This window comes from Thunnus albacares, chromosome 7, assembly GCF_914725855.1.
Source record: "Thunnus albacares chromosome 7, fThuAlb1.1, whole genome shotgun sequence".
Taxonomy (NCBI): domain Eukaryota; kingdom Metazoa; phylum Chordata; class Actinopteri; order Scombriformes; family Scombridae; genus Thunnus; species Thunnus albacares.
In genome coordinates, this window is record NC_058112.1 from 4710576 (window position 1) to 4722623 (window position 12048).

Genomic DNA, 12048 nt, shown 5'->3' on the forward strand with positions numbered 1-12048 from the left:
AGTTTATCTTATTCAGCTGTGTCAATAAATTGTCCAATTATCTCAGCAGACAGTAATTGACTGAAGGTCAAATTCAATGTCTGTTTTTTTAACAAGTAATAAAATTTTATTCTGCCACCAGCAGTTGGTTTCAGTTGGATCTTTTATTGCTCGTCGCAACGCCTACTGGCACAGTTCAATACACTTTAGCAGTTGCTGCTTAACTGACATTGTTACTAACTTTTCATCCAGCTTTTTGTCATATCTGTGACTGAGCGAATGTAAGGTATCTTTTATCTACTCATCAAATGCCTTTGTTGAAGTATTATCTGCAGGTACTCCTTTATTGCATCTGTTTTGTGGCAGCTAATTTGTGATTTAGTAGAATTTAGATCCTAGGACTAGTTTGTTTCTAAGTTACCCATTAGCAACAGTATAGGTTAGGACAGGTTCACAATTTTTAAAGTCTGTCTTAAAACAACAGTCAGGAGCCACAGTCCTCCTTCTGTGCAAAAATGTATTTAAAAGTGTATCAGAAGCTAATATGAAGCTTCAGCCATTAACTTAGTCAGATCAAGTAGATAAGATTCAACATTACAGTCTTTTTAGTGCCAAAGTCTCTCTTTCTGTTACTATACTTCCACTGCAGCTCAACAGGGAAATACTGTGTGGGGAAACACAGGGAATTTGATGCTAAAAAGACTGTAAATGTGGCAGATATCCACTTGATATGATCTAACTCAGACTGCTGAAGCCTCATATAAGCTTCTCATCAACTTTTAAATGCATTTTTGCACTACATCACGGTGTGAACACACTATGGATTTTGGCCCCCATCACTGACATTGAAAGCGCATTTGAAGGGGATCATTTAATAGCCAGTATGAACAGGAGGAATGATTACAGCGAGGAAAACCTCTTTCACTGTTCATATGAACACCTGACTATTGTTTTAAGACAGACTTGAAAAAGTGTGAACCTGTCCTTTAACCTAGTGTTAGCTAGCCAGAGCTAATGTGTGGATGCAACATTATAATGATAAACCTGTATGATATGTTGTTAGAGATCAGAACAGTATTTTAACATTTATAACAGCCTGAGGGGGTTAATAATGAATACTTTTAATCATTTAATTATATTTTGGGGTATCCATTTTGCCCACTAAAGAATGCTTCTTCTACCAATATTTAAATCTTGATTGTATGTTACCCGATAAATTTCTGGTCTGTCACGGTTTGAACCAACATATGCTGGATTATTTTGAGAAAAGAAACCGAAAAGAAAGTCTGTTGTGTCCCATTAAGCTACCAGACAGATCATCATGCAGTCTTATCTGCACGTAACCTCATGATTTCCCAGAAAAAGTATCACCTCTATTCTGTCTTCTTTCAACATCAGTATATTTTACTATGAGAGACCGGTTCATTTACAAGTGCCGTTTCTGTTGCCAGTTTCTGTAACACTGTCGGAGTGGCTCGCCAATCAGAAAACAGTTTATTGGGACGCCATTGTGTGCGTTGCCACAGCAACAAACCACAACGAAGTTGTGAAGTTGACTTGAGCGCTCATGACTGAGTAGAAAAGCTTCATGTATTCCATCGTTTATTCATTTACGGAGTGGTAAGACTTTCTTTTTTTTTGCAATGCAATGAGACAACTGGTTTAACTGTTAACTTTGCTCAAACGGTAGGTGACGAAAAACAACAGAAGTTTATAGCCAGAGATGTAACGTTAAGTTAATTTACAGTCGGCAGAATAAAGACCTTGGAAAGTGTTCTCTAGTTAGAGTGAGCTAATAATAATAATCTCACGACAATACATTCCAATTACAAGTAATTACAGATAATATTTTCCGTTTAAAGTAAGCTTTTAGTAGCGGAAAGTTGTTGTTTATACTCAAACAAAACGGAGAATTTAAAAAAGTCAGGCTGGCGTTTGATGGCTAACTAACTAACTAACTCATACATTAACGTTACTTACTAGCTAAATAAAAGTTAACGCTAAACATAATTTACCTTGCTAATGTCAGCGTACAAATTAGCGTCACAACAACATGAAGATAACATTATTGTACAGTAGGAACTCTCCTCTCCTCTCCTCTCCTCTCCTCTCCTCTCCTATCCACTCTTGCAGCTGAATTTTCTCCACAGCATATTGAAAATGACAGCCATCCAGATCCCATCAACAACAAAGTGGCAGAAGACCAAAGTGTCTCCGCCCTGCAATCCTAAACTTGTCCTAAAGGACGACGGACCAAGAAGAAGGGTAAGGATGCTGTCTTTGCTTTTCCTCTGTGAACACACATCTGATAATACTTTGTAAACCCTGGGGATTTCATTCCGCACACCTGGCAGTGGTCTGTGGGAAAAGCATGATGTCATGACAATGCATAACTTCACACTTCACACAAACTTAGAAGTATACAGCCAAAAATGCATCAGCTGTTGAAACCAGATATTTCCCATGAATTAACAGGGGCCCAATTTTCCGTGACTGACCTTTTGGATGTTTTCCCATCCTTTTAAAGAAGCTGCTTCAAATGACAGATTGTCCTAATAATTACCTTGGCTTCTTATAGGGAGCAAAAAATCAATATCTGACTGCAGTGTTTTGTTGCAGTGACCCTCAGCTCAGCAATTTTAGGCATCTGCTCTCTCCTTGGCTGCTCATGTCTGTACCCACAGTACTGTGGGTGACAAAAACAAGAAATACTTTTACTAGACTTACAAATATAAAACTGATTATCTGTCCTTATGATACTGATTTCAGCCTAAAGTTTGGTGAGAGCTCCTTTTTTAGTCTTATCCTCACATTTACAAATGTTGTCACAGTAATTGTTTGTCAGTACCAAAACTTAGGAGCAATGCATACACTGATTAATTATAGAATAATAGCATTATTGATATCTAAAGTATTTCCCAGTCACTGTAGTGGTTGATGGACTTCACAACTTGCCTTTTTTAGGTGCTCCACACCACATTATTTACAACTTTGTTGTCTCTGAATCATAGAACAGAGCGTATTATGAATACACACCTAACTGGCAGCTATTACCTAAGTATTGTATATGTGATAACACCCGCTACTACGTTATCCATTTAGATTCTAAGCTTTTCTGACCTAACCTTGAAATAATAGGGTGCAATAATAGTGCAGTTAGATGTTTCTTTGCTTCTGGTGCGCTGATAAAGATGTGCCAGAGGATTGTGTGGAGGAATATTAGTCTAAAAAATGCTGCAGATTGTCCTCACTGAAAGGGATATTATTAACATTTTTTGAGCACATGAAATCAGTGGATGCAAATGTACTGTATGTATTTGAAGCAGGTATGTGCAATAGCTGACAGTCCTCGTGCTCATTATCTTTTCATATTTTCTCTGTCAGCGGTAACATTTTGTTTGTTGTGTTGCCTCATCACTGCTGAATTAAGACTGTAACGGCTGTGTTGTTGCAGGTGACTCCGTCTGTTTACACCCAGGAGATGTTACAGTCTACAGAGGAGCGCCTGGCTAACACCAACAAGATGCATCCACCCCGCATACTGGAACAGCTAGACATGAGCAACACCACGCATCACGAAGTAAATGTCAGCCAATACTTTGCTACTTCAGTAGCTTAATAACTTGGTATTATTTCACTGGCAACATGATGGTGACAGAGAAAAGTTTCTGTAATGTCACAGATAACTACAATGGTGACACCAGTTAAAAATGTAAGGGTGTTTGTTATATGAACTTAAAGCAAATACTAGAGGCTAGCATCAGTGACAACAGTGACAGTGACAACAGCGTACAGAAAAAGATAAAAGTTAGACAGGAGTTTGCCATTCCCACTTCTGTCTGCAGACATACTTCAGCTGCTGACTTTCATCTTTACAAGGATAAAACCTTGGGGAGTTCATTATAGCATTTGAGTGTCAAGAATACATTGAAACCTGCATTTGATTTTGACAAGCTGTCTCTTCACCACGATGGACTTCCAGCCCATAAGCATACATAATAAAGTATATAAAACTGCTTCTGTAAAATTTTCCAAATGTTACTCATATTGTACCTTTGGAGCACTTGAAGCCCTAGTTACCACACATTTTTAAGAATTGGCCAAGTCAGATGTCAACTAATATAAAAATTAATAAATAAATCTAAATAAAAAAGTGAATGTGGTCGGCTTATTAGAAAGGTAGATGAGACCACAAAACACATTCAGAACCCCCTCATTATTTCATCATCAATGCTGTGCATACAAAACATGAACTATCTGCTAAGGTCATTACACATTGTACCAATGCTACTTCCCCTTAGTCAGCAGGCACTAATTGATTGGCAGAGGGCAACCAATGTGACTGAATGCCCTGTGCTTTTACAGAGCAAAAATGCCATAAGTGGTTCATGAAATGCCCCGTCATCATAATCAGGACGACCTATTTTTGCATCTCACCCTGCCCACATTTTTGTTGACTTGTCAAATATGTAAATGTTAATGTGACTAACCTCATCTATGAGTCACTGTGATAAGTGGTCATCCTGAAAAAGAAAAAGGATAACTTTACATATTATAAAATCTAAGTTAAGAAATCCCTTGTGAAAATACCTAGATAGCTAGGTAGAAATTACTAGGTAGAAATTACGAAAATAAATTTGTCATATCTGTGTTTTTAACAACTTTTTAAAATCAAATTTTAGGCAAGGTTTTTTTTAAAATATATTTTCGCACTACCAGTGGCAAAAAATGCATGTTTCATGTCCACTTTAAGCTGTGATAAGTAAATACTAGTTGAGTCAGATATGGTTTAGAAACAAGACGGCACACTTAAGAGTCATTTCCTGTATCTGTGTCAAGTGGGTTTCACCACTGCACCACCCCCTTAGGAGAGTAGCGGCAGGTCCTGAGTCTATTCACTCCAATGGGAGAAGTGAACGTGAGCACAGATTACAACCGATTCTTTCACCCCACAGTCACCAAAGTAAATATTAGACCTGTTTTTCACAAGCCACATATCTTCTGAACATTCTAACACTAAAATGGCATTTTCAGACAGACAAATCAGGAGAAAATTAACTTTGTTGAAGACCTGTCTGTCTCAGCAACACACTGAGTCATGTAAAGAAAATCATTGATTGCGTGCACATCTCTGCCCCTTTAGTAGACATATAGTTTCTTAAGAATCTGAAATTGGCTGGATTTAATTTGATCCATTTACAGACTTTTACCTGAGCCCTGAAGTTGAGGTGTTTATCAGAATTCCAAGGTTTTTAAATTCTTTTAGAACCTGTTACTTCTCCCTCAATGCAAAAACATCTGGTTCTACAGTAGAGTCATTTGTCATGGTGGAGAACATGCCGACAATTTTAGGGACATTTAGTTGCAGGCAACGTTGATTGGAGCATTGGCAGAAAAATTAAAGGTAGATAACTTAGATAGAAGAACTCAGTGATTCACAGTATGAAATGCTTTCCTGAAATCAAGAAACACAGCACTGACAACACCACCAACAATGGTTTGACTTTTTCTAAGAAGAAACAACTTGCTGTCTCAGTTGAGTGGTTGGCTCTGAAGCCAAATTACATTGGGTGTAGGTTAAAGGAGCTGTTATTCAGGTGATGGATGATTTGCTCAGCTACCCATTTCTCTGCAACCTTAAGGCCCAAACGCACTGAAAACATCTGATGCGCGTTTTGAAGTTCACCTATTGTTTTAAATGGCCGAATGCGCACCAAAAGTGTTATGAGGCGCGTCAAACTGCCTTGACGCCCCTACTCCAACCTCGATTTTGGAGCGTCAAATGAGTTTTTTCTGCAGCCGAAAAACAGGGAGAGAGCAAAAGCGAGTTGCTAAATGCTAATTATCCAGGTGCTAATGCTCAAGTGGCAGGAAGTATATACTATTTCATACCATTGCACAGTTTGTCATATGTCATCTTTGTTATAGACCATCTTTGTTTGAGTCAAGAAGGCAGTTCAGAGCCAAATGTAAATCAACACATGAATCACACTGGGAGAGCTACACATGAAACACAAACAACAATGGAAAACACATGCAAGTAAAGTAGTTGGAGAAACAAGCGACAAGTTCACAGACAGAGTGACATTAACAAGGTGGCAGCAGCAGAGAGAAAGTGGTTTTTAGTGCTGACAGATGTGACTATCAATGAGACACTGTTTTAAACGAGAACTAAATGACCCTGTATGTTTTGAGGTCTCTGATGTGAGTTGGAACAGTTCCACTCTTGTGAGGCTCTGACAGAAAACTGACTAAAGGTAACTTCTCCTAAGTGGAATAATGCAGTCCCCTTTTGTAACTCCTTTTGTTTTAACTGTCTGTTTATACAAAGACTGTAGTGGTTTCAATGTAGTGTTGTTACCCTGTGACCAGCTCGTCAAACAGTAAGTCATGTAAAGAAAATCATTGATTGCATGCACATCTCGGCCCCCTTAGTAGACATATAGTTTCTTAAGAATCTGAAATTGGCTGGATTTAATTTGATCCATTTACAGACTTTTACCTGAGCCCTGAAGTTGAGGTGTTTATCAGAATTCCAAGGTTTTTAAATTCTTTTAGAACCTGTAACTTCTCCCTCAATGCAAAAACATCTGGTTCTACAGTAGAGTCATTTGTCATGGTGGAGAACATGCCGACAATTTTAGAGACATTTAGTAGCAGACAACGCTGATTGGAGCATTGGCAGAAAAATTAAAGGTAGATAACTTAGGTAGATAACTTAGACTGTCTGTCTGTTTATACAAAGACTGTAGTGGTTTCAATGTAGTGTTGTTACCCTGTGACCAGCTCGTCAAACAGTAAGTCATGTAAAGAAAATCATTGATGGCATGCACATCTCCGCCCCCTTAGTAGACATGTAGTTTCCTAAGAATCTGAAATTGGCTGGATTTAATTTGACCTGTAACTTTATCCCCACTGCAAAAACATCTGGTAGAGTCATTTGTCAAGGTGGAGAATGAGTTATAACAAACATTCTTTTCTAATAATTTCGCGGCGCATTTACAGCACAAATGAATAACCATCAAGCACTCAGATGACTTATTTTTGAAACAGATACTCATAGTTTAATTTTCCTTCTCCTTTTCATTCATTCATTGCATCTAACTAATGCAATAGTAAATACAAAAAACAACAGGACAAATCTGTGTTGGTTCTGTGATGTTGGCATTTCAAATCTGATGCCTGCAGTGCACCACAGAAGCATCAATTGACATGTGAAATGAGGCGCGTCAATTGTCGCTTTCAGTGTGTTTGGGCCCTTAGACATTATAGGTAGGATGCTGATGGGCCTGTAATTACAGGTAGAATGGGGATCCTCAGATTTGAAAATTGTAGTAACAATAGCAGACTTCCTCCTGGAAACTTTCCCTGGGATATCGAGAGGTTAATGATTTTCATGAAGGGATTAGTTAGTGGTGAGCTAAGATCTTTAAGCGTTGCTGTGTCCATCCCAAACACATCCTTTGCCCTTCATGATTTGAGAGATCTGATAATTCTCATAACCTCTGATTCAGGGACATTCCTTATGCTGAAGGCTGGCTCCATTGTGTTCGTTGGACATACATTAATACGCTCAGCAGAGAAGCCCTGTGCAATAGCAGCCACAGAATCAACAAAGTAGTGATTAAGAGCAAATGCTACTTCAGCTGGGTACTTTGTGAGGTTTCCATCCAGGTTAAGTTCTGTTGGCTTTCCTGCTTCGTGATTTTGTCCCATCAGCTTTTTTAACTGATTCCATATCATTTTGGTGTTACCTCTAGCCTCACCAATTACTGTCATGAAAAAACTCAGCCTTAGCTTTCCTTAGCTCTCTTATCAGTAACAAATGTTGGTAAAATTTGGTATTTGTTTTTGAAATTCATAGCACCCCGGAGTATCCCTATATGGGAACTGTGGGGAGTCTCATGAGTGTGAGTGTGTGAGAGTGTGTTTGATGTGTATCCTTAAAGGCATAGTGACAGGCATGGTAATGACTATATGTGTTGTGTTATGGTAATTTTACAGTGTTTTTTGTGTGTTGTCAGTTGTCTTTGGTGGACGTGGATCAGGCGCTTTTCCAGCCCTACCCATCTGAGCTGGTCTTCCAGAACTTTACTCCTGCACAGACCTACAAGTTACCTCTTCGCCTCTTCAACAAGGACAAGGTGTGTGAAAGAGTAAGCAGTTACACTGACAACAAGGATGCTGAGCTCTCTATCAAGAACAGCTGTGACAGAAACACTCTTTGACCATAGCAGCAGAGAAAGGAGAGTTTACAATATGTGTGTGTTTTAGTCAGAGGGGGTGAGTGTGAGTTGAGTATAAGGAATGCAGTATGGTTGGAAAAGGTCACGGGGAGTTGGGAGAGATTAATCACTGTAATTTGTACAAGACATGAACAAGTAAGAATGAATGAATCATTACTTGGGTGTGTACTTGGTTCTGTGTTTGTCGTTTAAATTAGTGTGATGTATATTTTGTTGTCAAGGTTTCACGGCACATGAAGCTGGAGCTGCAGGACTCAGAATATTTCAGTGTGGTTGGTGCAGAGGATGCAGGGAACAAAGTTGCACCAGGGCTGACTGCCAGTTTCACTGTCTTCTTCACCCCACACGAGAACAAGGTACTAGAAATAGAGAGCAAATGAAATATCACTGTAACCTGAACTTAAAAGGCTGATATAGAATTTAGATTTAATGATTAGATTAAGCTGGGGAGAGAGAGGAGAGGATGTAGGTAAATTAGAAAGATAATTCAACAAGTAAGCACTCTTACTGTCGAAAACAGTACAGGAAAAATGTAAACAGTGTTATCAATGACAGATGAGAAATGAAAATGGATGCACTTATTTTACATTCATATATTGTGCACAAGTCTCTGACAATGGCTAGGTCAGATTTAGGTGGTCAAGGGTCAAAGGTCAGGCATTAGGTTACATCAGCACATCCTTTTGTCGTCTCTCTTACTGATACTGTGGGTCAAAATGAAAACTGAGACTCAAAGGTCAACATTAAATTAAAGGGAACATAATCCCTCATAGGTTATGGCTTTTTTTTTTTTTTTTTTTTACAGCTGAGTGCAATGAAAACAATGCAGTGTTTTTATTGCACTCAGCTGTAAAAGGTTTATGACCACTTTGTTAAGCAATGTACTCAGAAAACAAACAAAAAAAAAAAAAGTAAAAAAAAGTCGCCAATTGACTGTTAACATCAGTTAGAATTTGTATGTGTTAAGTAACCTTAGTGACAGGCAGAGCAAACAAATAACTCATAAATATATTTGGAGCTTGATTGTTTGAGACACCTTTTTTCTCACTTTGTCCACCCAGGACTACCACCACGGACTGGTTTGTGTGACAGAGAGGGAGCGGTTTGAGATCCCAATTCGTGCCACTGGGCCACGGGCCATTCTTGACTTTCGCGATGAGCTCTATTTACCAGTCTGTCCAGTGAAAGCCTCCACACAGAGGACTCAGCTAGTCCGCAACATAGGGAATGGAAAAGCCATGTTCAAACTTCACACACAGAGGTGAGAGCCTGTACAGGAGGGGCTTAAAGTATGTCTGCTGTGTTTGAGTGATTACGTTTATCATATTAAATAAATATTCAATTACATTAAATTATAAACTCACACCTTTCAATGTATAAATAGTTAATTTACACATTTATTCATGCACCCATAATCACAACTCAACAGCAGGAACTAAAATATTTGTGATAAGGGAAACATTTGATTAACATTTACAGTGATTACTATTGATTACAATTAAATGTTTTATTGAACATTTGGGTTTCTTCTTGCCAATTTCTAAACATTCAACATTGCACCTTTGCTGATATCAAATGCCATGCCTCAATGTCTCTTCTACTTTACACCAGGCCTTTTTCAGTAACGCCCTCTTCTGGGACTCTTGATGTTGGCGAGAGCATGCAGGTGACTGTGGATTTCAACCCCATGACCACAGGAGACCACAGGCAGGACCTGCTGCTGCACTACCACACTGGTGAGAGAAAGTCAGGTCTCTAAAGACAAAAAAAAAACTGCAAAACTGTATGCACACTAGTGACACAAAAATATGTTAATGACCGTAGCTTCTGATGAAACTATTGTCACAGTAGCATCATTTCAGGAGCTGTAGTGAAATATTCATAGCGGTCCTAATCAGCATATCCAGATTAAGCAAAATGACATATAATTAAAAAAAAGAAGAAGCGAGAATGACCTTGTTGCAGCATATTTCTCATTGGCTGTGTTATTTTTCCAGTTTAGCATTTTTCTGTAAATAATATTCTCTGAGCCAGTCTACTCTAAATGCCTCCATAGAGGAGTTTTCAGATGTTCTCTTATCTGTCAGAATGTGTCTCTCAATCTGTCTATCTCACTGTGTCATACAAATATATTTTTATTAAGCTTCATATATGTATATATATATATATATATATATATATATATATATATATATATATATAAAAAAAAAAAACTTTTTTCTTTTGTAACACACACAGACATGAACCCACACAGTGACACTACAAGCTATAAAAAAAGTGTCACCTCAACAAAGAACATTGTCTCATTGTCTCATTATATCTGTTATGGCTTGGCACACACACACACACACACACACAACAGACACATGTGGATGGAGGCAGAGATTTTCTAACTGCAAAATGAGTTTGCATAATCAGCAGTGTCAAATGGAGTGGAACTAAAAGGATGAATGTGTTTACTGTAATCACTGAGGTAAACACTTTAATAAGATTCTCTTTCTGCAGCAGTGGTGACCCTGAAGCCGAACAAGACTGCTAAACTGGCCCTACCATTGCCACACACACACACACACACACACACACACACACACACACACACACAAACACACAGCACACATGCTTAACAATGGTTACTGTAATTTCCTCAGTCCAGCTCAGGGTGTGATGATATTGACTGGTAGACAGATGAGAAGCCAGTTTGTTTCATTCTGTATTTTCAATATTATTACACGTGTGTGTTTCAGTGTGTCTTATCAGTGTTTTCCATCCACAGACCTATCTGTAGATTCCCCAAGCTATCCAATTAACTGTTCATTGTCTCCTTTCTAATTGTCTTCTTTTTGCTGCTCGATTGAAACTTAGTATGTTGTGTGTACGACTGTACACATGTGCTAGTATGATCCTTTAACCTTGGATGTTGCAGATGAGAAGATTCTAACTAGGTACTTTGGAGCTTGTGTGAATATGTGTTTGTGTGTGTTTGTGTGTGCTCGGGGCCATGAAATCAAAGGTGACATAAGTAATGGTAATGAGAGGAGAATCTTAACATCCTTAGGGAACAGAGCTGCGAGCATGGTGAGGTATCAGCCTATGTGGTGTATTGTATTTACTGCTCAATGCAGCTTCCTCTGTTATCTCTCCTCTCCTCTTTTCTCTTCTTCTCCCCTCCTCTCCTCTCCTCTCCTCCCTGTCCCTGCAGCTCTGATTTCTTCTCAAATTACATCTTAATGGGCTTAGCATACACAGAAACCCACCATTATCACTGTGTCTCTGGTTGTCTCTGCATAGCACAGGAGTAATACCGCAAAGCGTCACCGGAAGAGTCCAATGTTTGATGTGAAAATGCAGACGGTGTAGAATTGTGCAGAATTGAGTGACCAGCACCAGCACCATTGAAACAAATAAATAAAATGGGCTGTACAGGTCTCTCTTAATGAGATCTGTACAGCCCATTTTATTTATTTAAATATCTTAACAAAACTGCCTTGTGTTTATTAGTTTATACTGTCACAATTTAGTTGTTTTGTTCTGTTGTGGGGATTGGTTCCAGCTCACTGAAGCCCAGTGCAGTAAACTAATGAATCATTCATCCTCTATTTGTTTATTCATTGAGCATTTTATTTTATGTGATACCATTGCTTGATAAATGTTTATTCGGATGCAGACCGACTATAATATCTACGCTACCCAAATTTGTGCTTTTGTGATAAATCTGCTCATTTGTGATAATCTTGTTAACAGTATCGTTAGAGTGATTCCTCTGCTCCCGTCCACTCCTGTGCTCTACCACTCTTGTGCACCCAGTGGTCATACGTTTTAGGGA

The 12048-nt window shown here is 38.6% G+C and overlaps 1 protein-coding gene across 4 annotated transcripts in view; it reads left to right on the top strand.

Annotated features, from left to right (window-relative positions):
- Positions 1–1493: 1493 nt before the first annotated feature.
- The window catches only part of hydin (HYDIN axonemal central pair apparatus protein), a 73179-nt gene continuing 62624 nt past the window's right edge, over positions 1494–12048 (top strand). For 3 of the 4 annotated variants that reach the window (XM_044356808.1, XM_044356809.1, XM_044356814.1), the window contains exons 1-7: positions 1494–1599; positions 2113–2244; positions 3434–3565; positions 8004–8123; positions 8447–8581; positions 9287–9486; positions 9837–9961. In XM_044356808.1, coding sequence (XP_044212743.1) covers positions 2140–2244; positions 3434–3565; positions 8004–8123; positions 8447–8581; positions 9287–9486; positions 9837–9961 — 817 coding nt within the window. In that variant the 5' untranslated portion in view covers positions 1494–1599; positions 2113–2139. The remainder of the gene's footprint in view (positions 1600–2112; positions 2245–3433; positions 3566–8003; positions 8124–8446; positions 8582–9286; positions 9487–9836; positions 9962–12048) is intronic. The other variant, XM_044356813.1, reaches the window with a different exon arrangement.